General features: G+C 49.3%; 7 protein-coding genes across 7 annotated transcripts; 4 read left to right on the top strand and 3 right to left on the bottom strand.

Moving 5' to 3' along the window:
• Positions 1-2,382: 2,382 nt before the first annotated feature.
• On the top strand, positions 2,383-3,730 carry VTN77DRAFT_796 (uncharacterized protein; the record flags this gene model as incomplete). The annotated part of the gene is made up of 2 exons (XM_069424404.1): positions 2,383-3,386; positions 3,448-3,730. The coding sequence occupies 2 exons, from the start codon at positions 2,383-2,385 to the stop codon at positions 3,728-3,730; spliced, it is 1,287 nt and encodes a 428-aa protein (XP_069280277.1).
• An 812-nt stretch (positions 3,731-4,542) lies between these two features.
• VTN77DRAFT_797 (uncharacterized protein) lies at positions 4,543-5,813 on the top strand (the record flags this gene model as incomplete). The annotated part of the gene is made up of 3 exons (XM_069424415.1): positions 4,543-4,774; positions 4,857-4,889; positions 4,957-5,813. The coding sequence occupies 3 exons, from the start codon at positions 4,543-4,545 to the stop codon at positions 5,811-5,813; spliced, it is 1,122 nt and encodes a 373-aa protein (XP_069280278.1).
• A 494-nt stretch (positions 5,814-6,307) lies between these two features.
• Positions 6,308-7,973, bottom strand: VTN77DRAFT_798 (uncharacterized protein; the record flags this gene model as incomplete). Its single annotated transcript, XM_069424426.1, has 2 exons — positions 6,308-7,550; positions 7,672-7,973. The coding sequence occupies 2 exons, from the start codon at positions 7,971-7,973 to the stop codon at positions 6,308-6,310; spliced, it is 1,545 nt and encodes a 514-aa protein (XP_069280279.1).
• Positions 7,974-8,606: 633 nt separating this feature from the next.
• Positions 8,607-14,111, top strand: VTN77DRAFT_799 (uncharacterized protein; the record flags this gene model as incomplete). The annotated part of the gene is made up of 2 exons (XM_069424437.1): positions 8,607-11,704; positions 11,762-14,111. The coding sequence occupies 2 exons, from the start codon at positions 8,607-8,609 to the stop codon at positions 14,109-14,111; spliced, it is 5,448 nt and encodes a 1,815-aa protein (XP_069280280.1).
• A 1,501-nt stretch (positions 14,112-15,612) lies between these two features.
• Positions 15,613-18,596, bottom strand: VTN77DRAFT_800 (uncharacterized protein; the record flags this gene model as incomplete). Its single annotated transcript, XM_069424450.1, has 4 exons — positions 15,613-16,582; positions 16,638-18,001; positions 18,055-18,242; positions 18,317-18,596. 4 exons carry the CDS (start codon positions 18,594-18,596, stop codon positions 15,613-15,615), a joined length of 2,802 nt encoding a protein of 933 aa, XP_069280281.1.
• Positions 18,597-19,218: 622 nt separating this feature from the next.
• Positions 19,219-19,512, bottom strand: VTN77DRAFT_801 (uncharacterized protein; the record flags this gene model as incomplete). The annotated part of the gene is made up of 2 exons (XM_069424461.1): positions 19,219-19,417; positions 19,478-19,512. The coding sequence occupies 2 exons, from the start codon at positions 19,510-19,512 to the stop codon at positions 19,219-19,221; spliced, it is 234 nt and encodes a 77-aa protein (XP_069280282.1).
• A 135-nt stretch (positions 19,513-19,647) lies between these two features.
• Positions 19,648-21,294, top strand: VTN77DRAFT_802 (uncharacterized protein; the record flags this gene model as incomplete). Its single annotated transcript, XM_069424472.1, has 1 exon — positions 19,648-21,294. The coding sequence occupies one exon, from the start codon at positions 19,648-19,650 to the stop codon at positions 21,292-21,294; it is 1,647 nt and encodes a 548-aa protein (XP_069280283.1).
• Between the last annotated feature and the right edge of the window lie 140 nt (positions 21,295-21,434).

The raw sequence follows: 21,434 nt of genomic DNA on the forward strand, positions 1-21,434 counted from the left end.
TACTGATAATCAGCCAAGAAAGAAATCGGTAAGCTATTGGGCCCAGTCGCAGCATGGCGCTTAGTACAAAATGGGGGATGGCTTCGTGGATTTTCGAATGGCAGGTCTATGGCGTGCTTGGCATTGGGGCGCAGACGCCCAGCTGAAAGCCTTTTGCCTTTTGGGAGCACGAGCGCCAGCTCTGGGCCGGCTGCATTTTGGCCTAAAACGTATATGAGCATGATGTATGCATTGGTAGCAACCAATTTCTATCGCAATTCCATGCGTAGCCCACCGTCAGATGACCAGACGCCGTTGCTCGGGGATTTCGATGGGCTGAGGCTGAGAGCCTCCTTCAGATCGGTGATGGCCACGGTCTCTAGATGGCCTCGTGGCGTTAATTGATATCATGCAAGTAAGGAATGACCCACCTACCCATCCCATGCAATTCGGGAAGCCACTCCTACTCGATTTCAAAGCTGCCCGCCAGGTTCAGTCTGTTTTGCCACTCAGTATCTGACCACTGAGCGTTATCCACTGAGAGTTCGGAGTATATCGAAGCTCATTGGTCCCTTGGAAGTATTCTCCGACCTTGCAAAGTCTGGATCAAGTCAAGACGCTATCGTAAGGTCTCAATCCCCGCGTGGGGCGAAACTAGCCCTAGAGGTAAAAGGGAAAGGACGGTGTCGACGCTAAATTAGGTAGGGTAAAGCTTGAAAACTCCCCACAAAAGAGAAGTGGAGAACCCCATACTTTCGATATTCGTTTTTTGCGCTGTTCGTCGAACGTTCGCCTGAAGTCTCAGCTCTTAAAATCAAAGAAGAAAAGAAGGAAAAGTCCATCAATCCGATCAGAACTGTGGCCATGTGGCAGGAGGTGCACGTGAAATGACCTGTAAGGAATAGAGTTTGAATACTGTGCAACCTCAGTGGTCGTTGAAGTAAAAAAATACGGGGAAATTGGACAAAGTTTTGACGGGCCTAACAGCTATGTCGCACAACGGCGCTAAGCACCGGTCAAGAGAGGCATGACGGAATCTAATCAAATTACGGAGTAATAATAGTGCGATGTCGTGTTAATGGATGCTGTATCAGGATGCCATTCCGCTCGAGAAAAAGAAAACGCTGTGGATCCATGAGCTGAACTGCAGCCATGCAAGCGCTATGCGACTCGGAGGAAAAGCTTCCCGTCGAACATTCCATGGAAGAATACTCTGAGGCTTACGGCATGAACCTAGTCAGTACTAGTCTTTGGACAAGGGAGTCGCACTTGAGGGCGAATCAACGTAGACGGGATGACAAGATGCTTCAGTGATGTTGACAGATGCTCATCATCTCTGCAGTTCCTCCTCAGAACCCGGAAGAAGACAATTCGATCATGAATTTCTGTTCCAACATATTATCTTCACTGATGATGGCAGCCAGTGACATTCAACTAGGCAACTAAGAGCTTGTTGCTGGTGCTGTTCGTATGGATATCATTAATGCCCGGAATGGTAACTCCGAATGCTATCTCGTTTTGCTCGTCAAAGCTATATGCAGTGAGCATGGCGAAGAGATCAAAATATACGGAAATGCTGTCTCGGGACCTGCAGCCGGTAGGATCCTGTCGACATCTGAAAGAAAGCAGTATTGACGGTTTTACTGACGCATATGCTAAATCTCTGTTCGATATCCGTATCTGATGGTCTTTTATGCCCTATATCAAATCGTCTTCCACACCAGATATCTGAATTTTGCTAAGCAATCGTACCCTCATCCTGTATATTCCTTCATTTTATGTCTGAACAAAAGTTGTAATAATGCGGAAAGGATCAGAAGAACTGCGTTATGCTGCGGGTTTGGAGCTCCCTTCCTCTCTCAGTCTGTTTCTGTCAGCATCGATATCGGCTCCAAGGGTCAGAAAGAAGGAATATCACAATCCATGATTCCTTCAAGAATAGAACAGACGGATCTGCATTATTGATATCAGTCTTCTTCTTCTTCTTTTTTTTATTTCCCCTGTTGATGGTGCCTCATTCGAGGCTCGAACGCGAAGCATCTGATAATCATGGCATCTGGACCAAGAAGAAAATCCATCCACAAAGAACTTCTGTCAACAACAGTCCCGGAAAGTTCCGACTAAAACACCTGTGAATACTCCCTCTCAGGACGCAGTGACAGCTGGCGCGTTTCCATAACAAACATAACCAGATACCATCAACCTTTCATCCAGACTGTGTAATTCTTCTATCCACAGTCAGTCTCCAGAAGAAAAATTGTCAACTTTCCACCACACTCCTTCTCGATCTCTTTGCCCAGAAGAAAGAAAAAAAAATCGTTCATACCTTGCTGTCCTAGTGATATTGCCTTCATAAACCTGTTCTCTAATTGAAACTTGGAAGCACATCCACCTGTTGCAAGCATGGCTCAACAACAGCAGCCTCAGCAGCAACAGCAGAGATCACAGCAGATCTCAGTGCGTCCACCACCCGAACAGGATATGACTGCGTATCATCCTGGTCAGGCGCACTGGAGTATCCATAATCTTCCAGATATCCTGTACATTCTGAGGCCAACCGAAGAACATACAAAGTCCAGAGCTAAGGTGCCCATTGCCCCATTCCTCGTCTTTGGAAAGCAAGTTAGGGACTTCCCAATGCTGCCGCGGCAAATCTCATCCCAGGTCGAGGGTTGGAGGATGGAAGCATGGTTTCGTATGGACCGCCGCATCCAGCCTCAGGACTTCATTGATCGGATGAATCCACGCTGTGCTGCTAGCATCTCATCTCTCCAGTATCGCAGATACTCGTTTCGGCTGGATTTCACTGTTGCTGCTTGGGGGTCAGGCTCATCGATTGCTGCCGTCACACGTGAGGTGCTGCGGCATGGTATTGACCCAGCACGTAACACCACAAGAGGGTTGACACCAGGTCTCGTCGATCCTGCGAAAGGAGAAGCAGCTGGAAGAGTTCCTCTCCCAGGCAGCTGGATAGCACACGCCCATCCTTCTGAATGGCCAGAGGATCCTCCGCAGACCCAAGCGAGGCCTGCGTCAGCAGTGCAGCCGCAGCTATCATCGTCGGTGCAGCCACAGCTGTCATCGTCAGTGCAGCCGCAGCTGTCATTGTCTGCTGCTCCTCGTCCTCCGTCGTCAGTACAGCCGCAGCTGTCGTCGTCTGCTGCTCCTCGTCCTCCGTCGTCACTCACGGCCACATTCGCGGCTTGTGCTCAGCAACCTTCCGACTCTAATCTACGCGCAAGCCTTCTTACGTCTTTTAAAGCTTCACCTTCACCCACAAAATCCGTCAAACAGGGGGCTTCTGGCACATGTCTCACCACTCCAACAAAGAAAAGGAAGAGGACTGAACAGAGCTTCCAGCAAGAACACGCAGGACATGGCGGACAAGCTACAGCAGGGCGCGTGAGGTATGTCTTGGAGGCAGACCATTTTAATTGCCCAGCGCAAAGTCGTCTAACATACCTACAGCCTCCCTCCATCCACTAGCCGCACGAACAGCGAGTTTCCGTTTGTGTATCCAGATCCTGAAGAGCATGAGCTCACTGGTCCTCGTCCCAACTCTGTCTTGACCGAGCACGCCTGGAAGGCAAAGAAGGATGACAGGAAGCAAATCACAATCACCTATGATGAATACCTCAAACGGAACAACCTCACGTACTCGCAGCTTCTTGAAAAGCAGGCCAAGGAGGCCCAGGAATATGGTGAAGCCGCTGAGCGTATGAGGGCTTTGCGGACCCGACGCGTGTACTAAATCGACGAAGTCGAGGATGAAGATGAGAATTGAGGAGAAGCTCTATCGACAGAAGTGAGGGCTAAAGACAAGGTTCAGGTGTTTTGGACCCTGAGAAGAAACGTTTGAGAAGAATTGGTGAGAACAGGCGAGAGCGAAATTGACGAAAGGCAACCTTAAGGAATACAGAAAAGGATCTTGATTGTACTGTACGATTAGACTTCATCTTCTTTTGATGTTTTTATTATCTTATTTGCTGTTTTTATTAGGAAGTCAAGTTGCATTTAGAAAAGGAAAAAAAGAAAAAAATTATGTACGATTAATCACTGAGCTTTGCATATTGTTTTGAACAGATATTTTCCTCTTGGAGTCTGATACGTGCCAGAGATTGCCATAATCTGCTTTCCAGGTGGGCTTCCTACCTATATTCCTTGCCTAATTCTCACCATATTGTATCTAGAAAAAGTAGAGATCTTCGAATCTCTATATATCCGCAGATATAGGAGGGAATGGTTTGCATTTAAGTGGCAGAATGATTTTCATTCTTCCCGGATGCCTGGTTCTCTCCCTTACAAATCTAGATGGACATCATAGGGAATACTAATCCAATACTTCTCTAAAGAGATTTTCACAACTCAGAGAGAGTTGCTTGCTTGTTTCTCTCACTAGGTAGATAGACCCTTTCCCCTTCACCTTGCATGGCACGTGCCACACTGCTGTGTCCTTAACACAAAGCAGTTCAAGACTTTTGATATCCACCTGCATCCTTCCACACAATCCATCATAAAGAGTGTTCTTGTGTCAGACTTGTCTTAGACGAATCTAGGTCCACCATGGACTCTAAGAGACAGAAGCCAGTACTGCGTCTTCATCCTACATCAGAGAAGTCTGTCCTGGGTCAGGAAGATGAACCTCATGCTTTATCGTCCACCTCAGTGAGAGATCACATGGAAGACTACAACGAAGATTCCCTGCCAAGCAGTCCTTTGTCAGAAATCGACGACGACATCCTGAGAAGTCTCGGCGAAGAAATAGGTATACCAGAAGGTCAAGATTCAAACGCTCGTACGTTATGAATAAGATTCGCTTTTCGCTTTCTTTTCTCTCGCTCTCTCTCTCTTCTCGGCAGTTACTGACAAGAATCCAGATCCTCAGGAAACCAATGAACCTAGCTCTCTATGTCCGCGTTGGTACACCTTTCTCGGTCCATATCAGAAAGAAAAGCTAACAGGCAATTACATATACAGATTCTGAACTTCCAGGACCGCTCCATACATGTGTGCACCCGCATCACTCACCGTTTTCCGAAGCTAATCTCCCTCCGATTCTTTTCAGATTGGATCCGCCTTCAGATCTGGAAACTGGCGAAGTGCTACCCTTGCGTGAAGGAGGCAAAATCGTGAAAAACACAGAGGGCACTCCTCTTCGCGACTTCCCCTTCCTCCCTCGGTACATCTCAGTACAAGTTCCAGGATGGCTTCTGGAGTATTGGTGGCGTACAGATCCGCGGTTGACCTACAAAGACATCATCGCGCGGATGGTCGGTGAGCCCGAGAAGCTGCCTACGGAAAACACCCTCAATATGCGTCGAGAGCGCGAAGCGCGAGGACCCCTGGGCCTGTCCTGTTGGTCGAACTGCCGTGCGCAGATCAGCAGGGCTGAACTCCGACGCGTCGAAGGGTGGACACCGGACCAGATATCGTACAATACAACCATGGACGTCGAATACATGGACCCATTATCATTATCATTATCATCATTGTCCAGTGCGATGAGGCCTATGCCATTCCGGCTTCGTTCGAAAACCCTCGTCAACGACGACGATGCACCAAGCCCGCGCTATTATCCCCTCGACACCTTCCTCGAGAATGGACAGCAGCGCCATGTGCCGAGCCTCCGTCTCACCGCGGTGATCAATTTCTTCTACAAGCTTGCGGAGCAGGCTCTCAAGGAAGACCTGGAGAGCTGGGAGGTGCTGTATGCTAGAGAACCGGCTGCGAGCAAGCATATCCTGAAGACGTCCAAGAAGCGCGCTTCTAACGGCAGGATGGAGTCGAAGCGTATTCGCCGATTGCGGATAGCGAGTGTTGAGAGAGATGAATGAGATCTCTCGTCTCGTCGCGAATGATGATATGGTCAAGCTGTTACCTTGCTAGGCTAGGTATGGACGCTTATTCTTTCTGCACTGGACGATTGCTAACTGCAGGTCCTTTGCAGATACGCCGAGGCATCACCCATGAACCCTTTGCCGAAGTAGCGATTCAGAGCTTTCTTATCTATTCTGTGTTATTTTATGGTTTCCTTTCCTTCTCCCTCTTCTATCTCTCTCCTTTTCGCTTTTCTTATTTTTTGTTTTCTTTTCTTTCTGCTGTATTTTCATTGATACTGACTCCCCAATGCCCTCGCTGATTTCTTGCACGGACAACATTACGAATCATAGACCAGGGATACTTGGGAGGTCGAGATCTGCTCACAGTTACCGTTAAGGAAAAAAAAAGAGGATTCCTGCAACTTGATCGTTTGATTCCAACGACACAAATAGTACGGTATTATTCTACGTGCTAGATTGATCTATCATGCAAATCCATGGGCTAGGTCCTAGTAAAGCACAATGCTGTCCAGGGAAGAGAAGCCAGCTGCTACACCTCCTTCATTACTTTCTTTGCCCTTCGTTCTCATCAGCCACCCACCTTCTTCGTTGTGCAGGATCTCTCCATCTGTCGACCATAGAATGGTCCCAAAGATCCCCAGTTCTCCCACCACATGTCCGCTTACAACTTCACCATCGCTCCGGAGCACCGTATTCTTGGCCTCAGGTGGAGGCTGGATTAACTCCATCAATACCCAGCGTTTCCATTCAGTCTCTGGGGTGGAGCGCAAGAAGTCTGGAATCGCAGTCTTGTAAATGTTGTTGCCTCCTCCCTCTCGTTGCGGCTTAAGAACATGGTTTGCCGCTGTTTCAGGATTGAGCGCTAGCTCTCTTCCGCGGCCGCTAGGGGCCAGGTCATATTGCGGTGCAAAAGTCTCGCGTAGCCTCGCAACGGTCGAATCTCTGCCGGGTAAGAACCTGGAGAGATGGTCTGGTCTGTTAGGGTCAGCAAGGACTTGTTGAACTTTCTTGCAACCTGAGAGCTGATTCAGGACTGTCGGGCATTTGATGGCCGCAGAGCGCTCCAGATGAGTCCGGGCAGTCCAGTCACGCTCCGATTTATAATCCGTGGGAGCATAGAAACTTCGCAGGTACACCGTCGTTACTTCAAACTGTGTAGAACGAGAGTGAGGTGGCGTATAGACTAGGGGCCTGGAGGAATTGGAAGCCGGTATGGAGGTGCGGTCTAGGATCTCCGATATATTGAGACGAAAGACAGGTATCTTATGGAAGCTTGTCAGGTGTGACGAGAGCGCCAGCTGATCAAATATATTGCGCTCGTTCTCTTGGACAACGAAGAGGATACAGAGCGGAAGTGGTGGTGACGACTTTGAAGGTCCATAAGCAGTGTGTGCTGCAGCTAGCCCACCGCTCAGGGTTTCCACAGCAGTATTCTTGGGTGGGAGTTTCCCATCGAGGAGAGCGTGTGAAGGGTAATTAATTGGAGACCCGGGTGGTGAAGAGAGCAGTTCTGAATGCATGGAAGTCACAAGCGATGACAGGCCGCCGAAGGAAGATGAGATGGTGTTGAATTCCACCTGCTTCAGCGACGGAGCAGTCGATCCTGGTGGCGTATGGGCCATATAGTCGGATCGGAAGAGCCCCAGGCAGAGCTTTTGGACATAGCCCTCCTTCTTGACGGCCAGGTGCACTTTCCAGAGGTTCGAGATAAAGTCGTCGACATCGATGAGCCTACAGAATGCCAACTTCTCTTAGTCACATGTCACGCGAGGGCACAGGATCATCGTAATGGCCGATGTACACAGGCCCTGACTTCTGACTTCACTGTCAAACTAAGAGGGTGAATCCTCACTCTTCCATAATCTCCCCAAGCCACTTCTCGTCGCGTGTTATCTGCGCGTACAACTCATTATAGACCGTCTGAACAGCCTTCGCCTCCTCAAAGCACGACTTCGGAAACGGACTGGGGAACAGTGTCACTGGCGCATTCGTGGCCAACACCCCCTTCTGGCGAGCTTCTTCCGAAACGAAGTTAGGAGGCGGCCTGACAGCGAGGCCATTCTGGATTGTCCAGTCCTTGATCGTCGAAACCAGGAACTGCTCCTGCGCGGGGTCCAGCGGAGGAGGGTAAGTGGCGAGGATCGACTGCGCCATACTGGAGGTTCAGAGATCCGTTATCTCCTCCAGAACCGCACAAAGCACATGACAATAGAAATAGATCAAGGCCGTATAGCTTCCTGCAAAAAAAAACACCCTCCACGGCGTCGCTATACGTGACGTTACCATCACCACTCAGGCACGAAGGCGTGATCGCGGGGCTTGATAATTTGCCCCGGATTCGCCCCATCCATCTCTCACCGCCCTCCACACCGCCGGCAGAAAAGGTTCCGACACTGATTAGCGGCAAACCCCCGTCAACCCCAAGCGTGTATCTCCGCCAGTTCCATCATCAGACGCATCGTCCACGAGGAGCTGGCGTCGGATTGAAGCGCTCATTTGAGCGCCAGAGGCCTCTCCGCTGTGGCGTTGGTGATCGCTGCAGGTTGCGATTTCCTGCGATCCCGCTTCACTACAAACCCAAATTAATTAGATTGATATTCACTGGTCCCGGAACGGCATGAGTTTACGTGCGTACATGGCAACTCAAGCTACTTTGGCACTGTTACAAGCTGGTGGCTCGCTGCTGAAGTCACCGCAATTCTGATACTACAAAGGACTGACATAACATCCGAATAGCAACACTCTGGGTCCTCGGGGAGACCTGCTTCTCGAGACGTAACAGTCACCATGGACCCAGAAACAGTGGATCCTCTTGACTGGACTGTAGATCAGGTTGTGGCTTTTCTGTGCCACAATTCTTCGGCGCCATGGTCTCAGTCTGCGAACCCTACGCGTCTCCCTGATCCGATCGCATTCGAAGCCGCTATTCGGGAGAATATGATCAATGGTGAAGTCCTTCTGACCGATGTGGACAAGGAGACACTTCGCGAGGAGCTGGGCCTTAAGGCTCTTGGACCTCGCAGCACCGTCCTGGCAGCTATCCGTTACCTCCGGAACCTGTCAGTGAAATACCAGAGAGCCTATTCCGCGCAGACCTCTGTCTATAATGATGGCCGGCCTTCCTATTCTCCTAGAATGACTCCCATGACGGTGTCAGGCCATATTTCTGGCTCTCCTGTGCCCTATCCCCATTTTCCACGACAAGCTACTCCCCATCATGGAATGCGCCATGGTTCTATGTCCGTTCCTCCCTCCATTCCACCCGCTCAAGAGTTCAAATATGAACCAAATCCAGGTGATAATCTACCCGGTAGAACTCTGCAATCCAATGGGATTCATCTATCTTCAGAAACACCGAATCTCCCTCAGACTGTTGTTGATGATGACGTCAATAACAGAACACATGGCATGCCTAATCCCCCACGTCCGCAGTTTTCTGACGAACAGACTGTTGCATGCAGTGTCTCACCACGTCTACGTCCCAATGAGCACATTCAGGTTGACAGTCAAGGCAGAAAGCGGAGAAAGCTCGACCTTACTGCTCAAAGACAAGCGGTATCCGATGTGGAAACACCGCAGTCACAAGCAAAGGATTGGTACATGGGTCCGAGTAGGATCGAGCCCATGGATATATTTTACCCTATACAGTCTGATTCCGAACTTGAAGAGTCTTCGTTCGTTACTTTGAGCCCTGAGATACCGATTGCTCAGCGACTCTTTGTCAAGAAGTGCCTTCATCAGTTTTTTCGACAGCAACCCGTGAAGTTAGGCGCCAAAGATGGCTGCAGTCGTTCAGCCATATTCCCTTGCAAGAGCTCCCTTCTTGGCGGTAACCAGCCCCAGTTCTTCACCCTGTATTCTTCACGCAACGGTCAAGTTACTGTCACAAAGGAGACAACAGCCGACTGGCCTGAATTTAGCGCCCAACGCCCGGCCTCAGGTTCTAAAAACCGGGATCCCTATGACTACCTGATTGAGAAGTATCCCGTTAAAGGGGATGATGAGGACGTACTTCCTCTGTTTGGCGAGTCAGGATCAGAGGGTGAATATGACTCTGATACATGGCGCGAAATTGATGAAGAGCGTGAGGAGTCGGTTCAACGGAAGCCTACATATTTGACTTCTCATGAAGTCAACTCAGTCATCGAACGTTGTGTCAGGGACTACGAAGAAAAGTGGAGGAGTAATCACCTTCCCAAGCAGGAGCATAGGGCCTATCGAATCTGGATGGAAGCAAAGAGACGTCGGAACAGGAGCCAGCAGATAAAGATGATGCTGCAAGATATCGAACTCTTGGAACGACGTCTCAGAAAAATCAAGAAGGAGATCCATCAGCATAAATATGCCAAAGTTGAAGACCTCCAGTTTCAATGCCAGAGCATGGAGCAGACAGTCTTCAATATCGAGGCACAGAAGTGGCGCATTTCGGTCCTAGAAAAAGCTGAATGTCCGCCCAAAGTCCCGTTCACCGCGAAGCCTCGGCCTAAAAAAGTTCGACTTAATCTTGATGAGGAGTCACTCGACTCCGAATCAGATTATTTATCAGAGGACTCTCTCGACGATTTTATCGTCAATGACGTGGACGCCCACGGGGACGCCCCCATGGACATTTCTATGACATCCTCTGACTCTGACAGTGACGATATGATCAGTCCTTCAGGGAAAAGGAGAAAGCAGCGTCAGAGAAACGGCCAAGTGAAGCACAAGAATGCTCGAATTCAGGCTCTGGAAATGTCGCCTTCACCTCCTATTCCGCCTGCTACCACGCAGCAGTTGTCTCCACCATCTTATGTGACTGTAGGCGGACAAAATATTGAGATGATCGATTTGCCTAAAAGCCGCTCAGCCTCGCCGGTGGTCGATTTTGAGATCACGACACCACCCCTGAATCCTGCGCGTCCCGCCGATGAGCAGGGAGGTATCACTCCGCTGAAGATGGAACAGCCTTCGTCGCCGCCCTTCTCGGTTGTTCTTCCCGCGAGACAATCTTCCAGGGAAATGACTAGCAAGACTGCTAGCCCATCGAATAGAAAGCCTGATCTTGCTGATATCGATGTCGACGACTTTAAGAGAATCCAGCATGTTAAGTGGAGTGTACTTGAAGATCATAGTGATCGCCAAAGGCTTCTGACGAAGCTAATTGCCTGTTTGCCTAACGACGAGCGTACTAATATGGCAATGTCTATTCCGACCTATACTCGCGCTGAACTCAGGAGTCTGACTTTCAGAGCTCTTAATGGCATGCGTAGTCATGCTCTGAAGATACGTGACTTGGACAGTGCTCAGAACGAAATCATCATGCGCGTGGCGTCTCTTTACGTATCCTGGAACTGTTGTGTCAGGCTCAACCAAAAAGGAATCAACAAGAGCCTTCTGGACAAGACCATAGCCAACAAAAGCGCCTTCGATGATTTTGCCAGTCAGCTCTCTGCGCGTCTCGCGGCATATACTCGAATGGTCCAACAAGAACAACAAGCAGCCTCTGCAGCTGATGTTGCCTCTCCCGGTACGGAAGACTCGGATCATGATGACTTGCAGGCGGCAACATCTCGTACCCCTCATAAGAAGCGGAAACGGCAAGTGAAAGAAAGCCAGGAGGTGAAGAGGAACCACGAGGCCGCTCAGATTCGTGTTGCCATGCAAGAAGCACAGCGGAAACGACTTGAAGAGAGGATGGAGAGCATGGGAGTCAGTAATGATGATCCAGAGCGGCAAGCTGTTAGCTTCGAACACCCGGTCATTTACCTTGACTCCCACATTGGGCGGCGCGTGAAGTCTCACCAACTTAACGGCATCCAGTTTATGTGGCGTGAACTGATACAAGATGAAAAAGGCGAAGGTTGCCTTTTGGCTCATACTATGGGCTTGGGTAAGACAATGCAAGTGTAAGTCGTCAGCATTCCCAACATTACATGGCCATATATAGATTAACCATTGTGAAGTATCTCTCTTCTGGTCACAATCTCTGCAGCGGCAGCTTCAGAAGACGCAGCTATCCGGAACCGAGTTCCTGCACGCTTTCATCGATCGCAGACACTCATCCTGTGCCCTTCATCATTAATTGACAACTGGTATGAGGAGTTCTTGATGTGGACACCACGGAAGCACTATCTTGGACCAATAAGAAAGGTCACAAGCTCGGCCACGTTACAACAACGGTTGGCGGAGGTAGCTGCGTGGGACGAATCTGGCGGCATTCTTATTTTGAGCTACGATATCTTCCGAACTTGGATTCACAACAAGGAAACGAGGCAGCGTGGGAAGCCTCTGGACGATAAAACCCATGCGATAGTTCGAGAGCAACTGTTGAAAGGACCCAACATCATTGTCGCAGATGAAGCACACAAGATGAAGAATCGTGCGTCTGGACTTTCTACAGCTGCAAGCGAATTCAAGTCGAAGAGTCGCATAGCTCTCACGGGCTCCCCACTGGCCAATAATCTGGTCGACTATTTTGCAATGGTCGATTGGATCGCTCCAGGATATCTAGGAGAGTTCATAGAATTCAAAGCCAATTACGTGGAGCCCATTGAAGAAGGACTGTATGCCGACAGCACCTTTGTTGAGAGGCGCAGGTCCCTCAAGAAGCTTCAAGTCTTGAAGGAGATCTTGAATCCGAAAATCAACCGAGCTGATATTTCGGTGCTCAAGGGCAGCCTTCCGCCGAAGGTCGAGTTCGTCATAACTGTGTCCTTGACGGATCTCCAAAAGAAAGCTTACAACATGTTTGTGGCATCTCTGTTGGAAGAGAAGGTGAAAGGGGATGTTAGAAGCATGATGATCCTGTCCTGGCTGGCCATTTTAGGGTTATGCTGCAGTCACCCGGCTTGTTTCAAGAACAGACTGCATGAACGAACAAACAATCAGCGAAGGTTGGCCAGAAGGTCCGACGACTTTGATCAGGAAGAAATGCCTGGAGACGAGCCTATCCATCAAATCGGTCTCCCGGAATCGATGATTGCCGCTCAGGAACAACTTCTTTCTAGCGTTCCTGATCTTGAAAATCCAATGCATTCCCATCGAGCTCAAATCCTTGATAGAATAATCTCCGAATCTATCAAGGCAGGCGACAAAGTCCTGGTTTTCTCGCACAGTCTTTCAACCCTGGACTATCTTGAGAAGCTCTTGATATCCTCTGGCAGGAGATATTCTCGATTGGATGGTTCGACGCCAGTTGGGGTGCGGCAAGCTGCCACCAAGAATTTCAATAACTCGCAGACTCTCCAACAGGTGTTCCTCATTTCTACTCGCGCAGGTGGGCTTGGATTAAACATTCCTGGTGCGAATCGGGTGGTCATATACGATTTCCTATTCAATCCTACTTGGGAGGAGCAGGCAGTTGGACGAGCCTACCGTCTTGGCCAGCAAAAGCCGGTTTTCGTCTATCGTTTCATTGCTGGAGGCACGTTCGAAGAGGTGCTGCATAACAAGGCCGTCTTCAAGACGCAGTTGGCAATTCGCGTGGTTGACAAGAAGAATCCAGTTCGTTGGGCATCCAAATCTCTTGGGGAGTATCTTTTCCCGGTGAGGGAGGTCAAGGAAAAAGATGTCTCTGAATACATCGGAAAGGATCCCCGCGTGTTAGACAAGATTATTCAAGATGATCAGGACAGGATCATCCGCAAGATTGATCTCACAGAAACCTTCCAGAAGGAAGACAATGACAAGCTCACCGACGAAGAGAAAAAGGATGTTCAACAGGAACTGGATGATGAGCGTCTCAAGAGAAGCGATCCTGAGGCTTATACCAGAAAAATGGCAGAAAGGATGGCCGCGGCGCAAGCCCAACCACAGTCACTGCCCATGGGAACCCAACAATCGCATTCACTTGCCTACCGCGGGTACCTTCCACCCAATCCTTACCTTCCACCAGGCACAGTGGGGAGCGTTACAGCCTCAACCTCTGCCGCAACCTCAGCCGCTGGTGCAGCCTCAACAACCCCTGTCGTTCCTTATAGCGCTCATAATATCGGGCCCCCTCCATTGGAGCCCGATACCAGTGTTCTGAATACGCACTCGGAACGGACGGCCTCTGCAGCTGGTGGAAATACTGCGGCAGCTTTATCTTCGATTTCCGAGATGGGTAATACCTCTACAGCACCGTTGGGAACTCTGACCACACAACCTGCAACATCTCTAGATGAACGGTCACGGTCTTCTACTGCCATTAATCATCCTACGGTCAGCAATGGACAAAAAGAACCGGGGCCAGAAACTGCCGGTCAAGGGCGTCAAGTTTCTGTGTCTTCAGCTATGCGAGCTTCGACGGTCTTTGAAGGGGGTTCTCTATGAAACACAAAGTTCATCCTGGGTAGACATCTGAGGGGTATATTTTCTTCCTTGGTCCTCTTATGCAGCTCTTTGTTCGCAACGAACTCGACGTACGCTGTGATATCCTTGGATAAGTCCAGGATGGCTAAACCCTTTTCTTTGTCTTCCACGTCTCATGCCAGCTACGTGGAAACCTTTTTCAGGGGATTTACCTTGTTATACTGCTTTCGCAGGACGTGGTGTGTCCGCTTTTGTTTCTCTTTTTCTTTTCTTTGTATTTTCCTTTCCCCTTTTTGCTTTGTTTTTCTTCTCCTGGATGATAGTTATTTCACCTTTGTCTTTTGCCTTGTATGTACTTACCTTACCCTTCCCACATCCGCTCCGTCCTTTCTCCTTGGCTCTCAACATCTATCTATGCTTTGCTATAGACACACACATGCTGGCTCTGCCGCTTTTTTTCTCCTGCTTCCTTTCCTTGAGCAGTCGTTGCTGGCGTTCATGAGGTACTGGGTTTTCTATCTATCTGCGTTGATTTGGTGGCTGCTTCTCGCTGTATTTTTGCTTTTGATCATTTTTGTCAGGTGAGATACCCGCAACAAACAAAATCAGGAGATATTGTTTTTATTATGGTGATTGATTGAGCAGGCAAAATCAGAACATGGCGTCTTATATCCTAGCATATTAAAAAAAAGATTACAAAAAAAAAAAGAAAAAAATACAATATAACCCCGCTCAATAATATGCCCATATGATATGCCCTTGACCTTGACGTGATGGTGATGAACCGAGCCGAGCCCTTTTATTATTATTATTAACGAAGTTACGACTTTGATGATTCCCTTATTATCTCTTTACTTTTTATTTTAGTTTTAATTTTATTTTTTCTTTTTGGTTCATATTTATTTGCCTGTTCTCCTGGCCTGGGCTATGTTTCTTTTTTTTTGCCCCAGCGGTTGCGAATTGCATGTGCATATGCTTGACATATACCTATTTTGCAGTTTTTTTTCTTGTTGGTTGGGGAAATGATGCTGCTATTGCGACTTGCTTGCCCTTCTTATTTTTCAATATTATCATCATCTTTTTTTAAAAAAAATAAAACACGGGGATGGGACAATACTTTTTTAATCATGGATAGGTTTCTTCTCAAAGTCTTTTTTTCGCCGAGGCAAGCAAGCAAGGTAGTACACAGTACATTAAAACACGATTAATTATTAATTGTACAGTACATATATACAGTACAGGAGAAGTGAGATGACTTGAAAGGAATAATAATATAACAATAGATTGGTGCACCTCTTGAGAGATGAGAGGTGAAAGACAAGCAAGGCGACACATGACGAAAGTATTACATGTAAACCCCGCAAAAAAAATCCTGAAAAATAGGAGCACGAGACTAAAAAATGGACGAAAAAAGATTTCATACACAGTGGGGAAAAGGGAGAGAGAGAGAGGACAAAAAAAAAGGGTAAAGATCTCTCTCAAAGGAGGAAAGTATACAGCCGGGCCTCTGTCATGTCTGCACTCAACGCAGCAGTTTCTCAAGATCAACAATCCTCGCCGCGGTGTCTTCGGCCCTCTTCTTTTTCCCTGTCTCGCGCAGAGCAGCCATCGACAGCTGGCGCTTGTTCTCCTGGATCTCGAGAACGCGGTCTTCGATGCTGCCTTCCATGACTAGTCGCCATACTGTAGTCTCCCGCGTCTGGCCCAGTCGGTAGACGCGATCCATGGCCTGGTCCTCGATGGCTGGCGCCCACCAGCTGTCTGCGAGGATCACCTGGTTGGCGGCGACGAGGTTGAGCCCAACGCTGCAGACGTTCAAACTCGCCAGAAGGACCTTGCAATCCGGATCGTTTGAGAAAACTGTGATGGCGTTATCTCGTTTCACGGATGGCATTTTACCGTCAATACGAGTGAAAACTATCCCGCTGCGTTTGAGATGAGGCTCGACGATGTCAAGGAACGATGTCCACTGGCTGAAGACAACGGTCCTCGTTCCAGGTGCTTGTCCCTGCGCGGTCAGAATCTTGATCATAGCTTCGATCTTGCTGCTTGGTGCGTCTCGGTCGACTTCGACACCGCCGGTGTCTTCACCCAGCTCCGATGCGGGAGATACAAGAGTAGAAGTGTCCTTGATCTCTGCGCGGCAGAGAGGGCATTTATGCTGTCTCTCAATGACTTGCTCGATGCATGCTCTGTCAAAAGCGTGTGAACAAGCAGTGATAACTGGCTGCTCCAGCGTGTCGAGACAAATCGAACAAGTCTCCTGACTTTCAATCCTCAGCTGTAACATTTCTTGAAGCGCCTTCACATTTTCCGGTGTCAAGTCGACGACTTTATTCTCATCCAGCAAAGCCATGAGCTTGTCGACGCGGTTTTTACAAAGTGCCCAGTGATTACACACTTGACGCAGGCGGAGAATGACCTCAAGAATGTGTGAATACGTCGCGTTACCGTGCTTGGTGTAGTCAATAAGCATGCCTTTTGCTTCCGATCTAAAGCTTCTGTCAGCGCTTGGCAAACCACTGAGCGGTAGATTCTAGAACTTACTGAAACATTTCGTATTTTTCTTGCTCATGAGGATGGAATTTGATGCGTAAGACATGGGACCGGAGAGGTGGAAGTTTTAAGTTAACGAACGACATGTCCTTTCGACGTCTTAAGCAGATAGCCGCCATCATCTCCCGGAGGAGAGATGCGCCATCAGGATCTCCACAGCTTAGAGGGCGAATGAGGACGCTGTTAAACACCGCCAGGTCTTCGAGACCGCCTGAAAGTCGTAAGAATCGAATTTGGGAGTACAAGTCTCTGAGCGAGTTGATAATCGGCGTTCCTGTCAGTGTCCAACGAGAATCTGCTCTGAGGTTGCAGGCCGCAAGCGCCCCTTTGGAACGCGGATTGCGGATCGTATGACCTTCGTCGAGAACGACACGACGCCAGTGGATCGAGTATAGGCCTTTGGTTGGTATTTTCTTTGATTTGTCGTTTGGATTGTATTCCATAGCCAGAGCACCATAACTCGTAATGACAACATCGTACTGACCGAGGTTGGCTGCCTCCTTTTTGCCGGCGCCGTGGTATACGAGGACACGGAGGGCGTTTGTCTCTTTCACGTGGGCTTCAATCTGATTTTTCCAGTTGCTCATCACACCAACAGGGCTTATTATCAGCGTTGTCTTGGTAGATTCCGGGGTTCTAGGTTGTGGGTTGACGAGGATCAAGGATATGATCTGAATTGTCTTTCCCAGGCCCATGTCATCGGCTAGGATTCCTCCGCTCGCAAGTGGAGGTTCTTGCGTAGTGGAATAGTTAGTAGCAATGTTCCTATATTTGTTGCCCTCTCGTTTCCAGAGTTGCACGACATCCTGAGATCCAGCAGCGGGCAGACGTGGTGACTCCTTTTCGAGCATCCAGGCTAATCCCTGACGCTGATACGAGAGAAGCTGTGTTGCCAGTCCAGGAGGAATTTCGGCCATTGGCATGTTAGCCAAGTCTGATTCGTTGATTCCAAATTTCTCCACTGCTTGCCCCATTTGACGAGGATTGATGGTACTGCTCTGATTAATGAGGTCTTCCAGAGTCGCGCCCTCACCCATTCCATCCGGAGTGGAGAGATTGGCAAACATCGTTGAATCCGGAACTTTCCATTGCTGCCCTTGTCCCATGACCTTTGCCATTGCACGGGCTCTCTTTGCGGCTTCCTTGCGTTGCTTCTCGCGCTCCTTTTCGAGTCTCCGCTGCTCTCGCTCTCTGCGGTTGAGCTCTCCTAGCGGAAGTCGATCACTCTTCATCTGGGCTTTCAGCTCGGCTTTCTTAATGGGGTCGCTAGCACCGTAGAGCTTCAAAACGATCGGACAGTCAAATTCGCCGATCATCCCGGTCAGAATACCTTCAATTAGGAGGCTTTTTGAATCCTGATCATACGTATCAGCTCATGCCCTGAATGTTCCCAGGAGAACCGCAGTACCATATATTTAGCCAATTTTGCCGCCATGTTACGGGGAATGTGACCAATCTGCTGACCCATCACATTATCCACTCGGATCGCGTTCGAGTCGTACGGATTTCCCGGTTCTCTCTTGAGAATAACGTGTTCTCCTAAGGTCGCATGCCCGCGGTAATAGCGGACACCCACGATCTTCGTATGGAGATCGTCTTTATGCATGTCAGAATGGATTCCTAAATGGAGACTTCTAATATCACCTAGAAATGAAAGGCTTGACACTGACCATAAAGCTCGTAGTTGTTGTAAGCCGCATCATCGAAGTCCTGGCTGCCCTGAACAAGGTCGATGGCTCCCGCATCATCTTCGTCCAATCGACTGAGCTGAGAAGCTTGACTGAGCGGTATGAAAGCAGCGTCTTCACCAAAGCGCAGCCCATTGCTCACGTTCAAGCGAGGATTTGTCCGGTCATCTCGGCCAATTTTGCTCGGACGCGGAGAATCCTCTCGGTCACTCAAAGTAAGATCGACGACATCAGCTTTGCGCTTGGCAGCGTCCCTGGCCATGAGGCTGAATATAGAAAATACTCTTGGCAGAGCTGAAAGTATAGGCGTATCTGCCCCGATACGAGAATCCACGTAGTGACTGATTAAAGTCGAGGACTCGCGACGCGTCTTTATGGCACTAGCAGCGATTCGTAATGTTACTTCTATTGTTTGTCTCAGTTTCTCAATGAGCGAATGAATGATCAAACATCAAATAAGGCACTTGAAGAAGGATAGAATCTAGGTGGGGTCTTAGGCCAGTACGACGCATGGAAGCACCATTCGAATACTATCGATTAGCGATAACAGCTGCAATCGCGCATGGAGTGTGGATCCTGAAGCCGAAACATGAGCGTTCGCGTCATTGACTGTGGTCAGTGCTCTGATGGGGTACGCTTAAAGTCCTGGGGAACGCGAGACACGTGTCCACGTGACATTTTTAACTAACCGAACCAGGCAAGTTGCAACACAGGCACAACAGGCCCTAGTTCGGATTAGGTAGGGGTTCAGGTCACTAAGTAGTAGGTACTCTACGGAGTACGAAGTTACAATTTGTTAGATTAGATCGGATTACTTAGCTGGCAGAGAAAAAGAACGTAAGGAATCTAATGATCCTCATAGGTGGATCTAGAATTCTAGATAGTTAAACAGGAATAGGCAAATCACACGTTCCACCGATCCGGGCGGCATGCCGAGATTGGCTCCATCGCAGCACAACCAGGAAGCGGCAAGCGACGTCACCGAGCTGGCGGTCGAAAATAAACAAGGCGAGGCTGGCCTCCGGCCTCCGAATGCCACTGCCACTCCTTATTGTGGTGTATTTAACCATATACAGAGTAAACCTATACCAAATAGCTTGTGATCCTTCACAGAAGGTTTGTCATAAGCATCTGTTGGCGTACGCTCCTTGCTTCTCGCATGCATGCTCTTTTGGCATTGGCTGGAGTTGACAAGTTACTGGAGACAAGAAGCTATGACTCCTATCAACTGTGATTGAAACATTTCGATCTCATTTTCATTCTCTCCTTCGAAAAAGGAGTGAAGATCGATACCCCCAGTTGTCCTTGTCACAATGACGGAGGCCACGTTTCGTTCCCACCACGACATTGTCAGGCAGAGAGGAGAGCAATTTGAAGCGTCCCTCCAGCGAGGAGAATTCCATCCCCTGCTTTTGCAGCAGGTTGTGGGCACCTTTCTTCTGTTACTCATACCGCTCCTCATTCCTCACAGGAACCGTCAGCACTCTCTCCTTCTGCGATACGGGTTTTTCTCGATTATTGTTTGCCTCTCGGTCTACACGATATACGCAGTCCGGGCCATAAGTTTGGCGAATGGGTACTCAGTGGGTTTGGTTACGTCGTGGTTCCTTGTATGGAGTGCGACGCTTCTCATTTTCAACGATGTCCAGAGGGACTTCAAAAGGATAGAGAGGAAGGTCGTCGACGCACAGAGCCGTCACAACAAAGAAGAGCCTGAACCGAACGGCTCATCAGAACCTATCGAAAAAAGCGAGAGCATAGATGGGAGGGAATCTTCATTGCGGCTTCATCGAACGAAACATTCGCCCATTCGAGAGGCATCAGGTCCCCAGGAACGCATAGTGTATCGGTGGCAGCCGTATCCACGTTCCTTTGGTCACCGTCTCGACTGGGTAATGGATCTCATATTCAATTTTCGAGGTCCAGAATGGAACTGGCGGGTGAGAGGACTCCCACCTATACCAGACTCAGTGACCAAAGATCTTAGAGGCGAGGCGCCTATATCCGAGATGGGAGGCTCGCAGGCTGTTCAAGATCCGTGGACACGACTGCGACTCGCTTTTTACACCATGCTGCGAAACTATATAGCTTTGGATGTCATCAAAGTCCTCATGAACCGAGACCCATATTTCTGGGGTGTCATTGAGCCCAGTCCGCCTCCGCCGTTTCCCTTCCACTTCCTGGCTTTTTCACCCCTGCTAGTCCGCTCCTATCGCCTTCTACTCAGCCTCATCGGAGTCTGCTGCGCCCTCCAGTTTGTCACAGCTTTCAACCCCATCTGCTTTCTGGGGCTCTCCCTCACCTTTCCGCGGCTAGCTCGGGCAATCACCGACCAGCCCCTGGACGAGGGATGGCTCTACCCGGAGATATTCGGACCCGTAAGCTTTGCTCTGGATCACGGTCTGGCCGGCTGCTGGAGTCTATGGTGGCATCAGATGTTCCGCTTTGGCTTCGCCGAAACGGCGCGCTTCCTCTCCGACCTGCTGCTCCCTGGTGACGGGAGCCATAAATCGCGTCAGGAGAACGCCCGACGCGCAATCGAAGTCCTGGTCGCGTTCTGCATCAGCGGCTTGGTGCACGCCTGCGGTAGCTACACCCAATTCGCAATCACAAAACCGTCTGGCCCCATTCTGTTTTTCGTCCTGCAGGCCCCCGCCATCCTGGTGCAACGCTTCCTGTCCCGAACTGTCCTCCCTCGACTGCTGCCTTTTAAACCACCATGTTGGCTGAGAAGGGCTACAAACCTGGCATTCGTCGTCGCGTGGTTCCTGTATACGGGACCGTTCATCGTGGACGATTTTTCTAGAGGAGGTATGTGGCTCTTTGAGCCCGTCCCCGTGAGTCCGCTGCGTGGTATGGGCTTTGGCGGCGAGGGCGATGGCTGGCTGTGCTGGGCAGGGCCGTCTTTTCGATGGTGGGAAGGTAAGACTTGGTGGCAGAGTGGAATACGGATTGTATAATCATAGCTGCGAACTTTTTTCCCGAAGCCTTCGTGGTCTGATCTTTGCTTGAAGCAATATACACTACATTTATATAGAATATTGGTGGTAGAAGGGTGGTGTATATATGTAATTCCACACTTGAAATATATATAGAGAGC

The sequence above is a fragment of the Rasamsonia byssochlamydoides genome (assembly GCF_041956645.1).
Source record: "Rasamsonia byssochlamydoides strain NRRL 3658 unplaced genomic scaffold VTN77scaffold_11, whole genome shotgun sequence".
Taxonomy (NCBI): domain Eukaryota; kingdom Fungi; phylum Ascomycota; class Eurotiomycetes; order Eurotiales; family Trichocomaceae; genus Rasamsonia; species Rasamsonia byssochlamydoides.